The sequence below is a fragment of the Cynara cardunculus genome (genome assembly GCF_001531365.2).
Source record: "Cynara cardunculus var. scolymus isolate 2C chromosome LG 5, CcrdV1, whole genome shotgun sequence".
In the NCBI taxonomy this organism is placed as follows: domain Eukaryota; kingdom Viridiplantae; phylum Streptophyta; class Magnoliopsida; order Asterales; family Asteraceae; genus Cynara; species Cynara cardunculus.
In genome coordinates this window covers 31,952,833-31,954,267 of record NC_037532.1, presented here as the reverse complement: position 1 = coordinate 31,954,267, position 1,435 = coordinate 31,952,833, and the positions used below count along the sequence as shown (strand labels likewise).

Genomic DNA, 1,435 nt, shown 5'->3' with positions numbered 1-1,435 from the left:
ATGGCGAAAAGAGCAGTGAAGATGGAGATAATCTCCAAAGAAATCATCAAACCTTCATCTCCAACTCCTAATCACCTCAAAACTTTTAGACTCTCGTTGCTCGATCAACTCACTTTGCATTCATATACTCCGATCTTGCTTTTGTACGAATCTGAAACTTCAATCAGTAGTGATGTGTTCAAGAAATCTTTATCTGAAACACTAAAATCGTACTACCCTTTTGCTGGTAGACTTCGGGAAGATGGTGTCACAGTTGATTGTGATGATCAGGGAGTGGTTTTCGTGGAAGCAAAGTTTTTGGGGTGTACACTATCTGATTTCCTTCTATATCCCAAGTTCGAGACGCAAAGATTGCTGTTTCCTGAAGGTTTCTTGTGGAAGGGGTCGTGCATAGATCAGAGTTTTCTTGCAGCTCAAGTAACATCGTTTGAAGGTGGTGGAATGGCGGTTACTATATCCGTATCCCACAAGGTTGCAGACGGATCCACCATTGCTGCTTTTCTTGATGCCTGGGCCGCTACAGCTCGTGGTGAAGTGAAACCAAAACCGATGATTCTTGCTACATCTATCCCTTCTTTGGATCTTACATTCAAAGTGCCTGAAATTGTGATGGATAAAACTACAACTTGCATCACAAAAAGATACGTTTTTGATGCCCAGAAAATAGTCGAATTGAAAAATTCAATCATGGGATTATCGGAAATACCTACAAGAGTCGAACTTGTGACTGCAGAGCTTTACAAATGTGCCATTGCTACTTCAATGGCGAAAGCTGGTTATATCAGAAACTCAACATGGATTCAGCTAGTAAACATGAGGTCACGAATGACAACACCATTGCCGGAAAATTCCGCCGGAAACTTCAGCTGGTACTTCACAGCATCAAACGATCGAAGTCAAACAAGTGGTGTGAGCAATCTGGTGATGGAGTTGAAAAAAGGGATCAAAGAACTGTGCGGTGGTGGGGATAATCTTGATCTGAGTAACTGGCTGATGGATGTTAAAGAGTTTACAAGCAGTGTAAAGAAGCTGTTCGACGATCTTGATGTTTACAGATGCAGTAGCTTATGTAAGCAACCCTTTTACCAGATAGATTTTGGATGCGGACGTCCGCAGTGGGTCACCATGGCAGATGTGTTTGTGAGGAATACATTCATCCTGTTCGATACACCAGATGGAGATGGAATTGAAGCCATGGTTAGTCTTGAAGAAGAAGATATGAGACTGTTTTCAAAAGTAATGAACATCGATCTCCTAGCTTGAATCTGGTTCCACAATTCGATCAAGATCTCTGACAAACTGATGATCTGTGTCATGATCGAATTATATATATATTCTAGAATTAATGTTGGTTTCTGTGAACTGTTGTAATTTTGGGTTTTTGTTGTTTTTAACTTCCTATACACATGTGTGATCAGGAATATTTCTTGATCGT

The 1,435-nt window shown here is 40.7% G+C and overlaps 1 protein-coding gene across 1 annotated transcript; it reads left to right on the top strand.

Moving 5' to 3' along the window:
* On the top strand, window positions 1-1,435 carry LOC112513004 (deacetylvindoline O-acetyltransferase-like). The gene has a single exon (XM_025119126.1). It carries the CDS (start codon window positions 1-3, stop codon window positions 1,261-1,263), a length of 1,263 nt encoding a protein of 420 aa, XP_024974894.1. The 3' UTR covers window positions 1,264-1,435.

What these genes read in the sequence shown, in the direction of transcription:
- LOC112513004 (XM_025119126.1), top strand. Translation starts at nt 1, where the DNA reads ATGGCGAAAAGAGCAGTGAAGATGGAGATAATCTCCAAAGAAATCATC.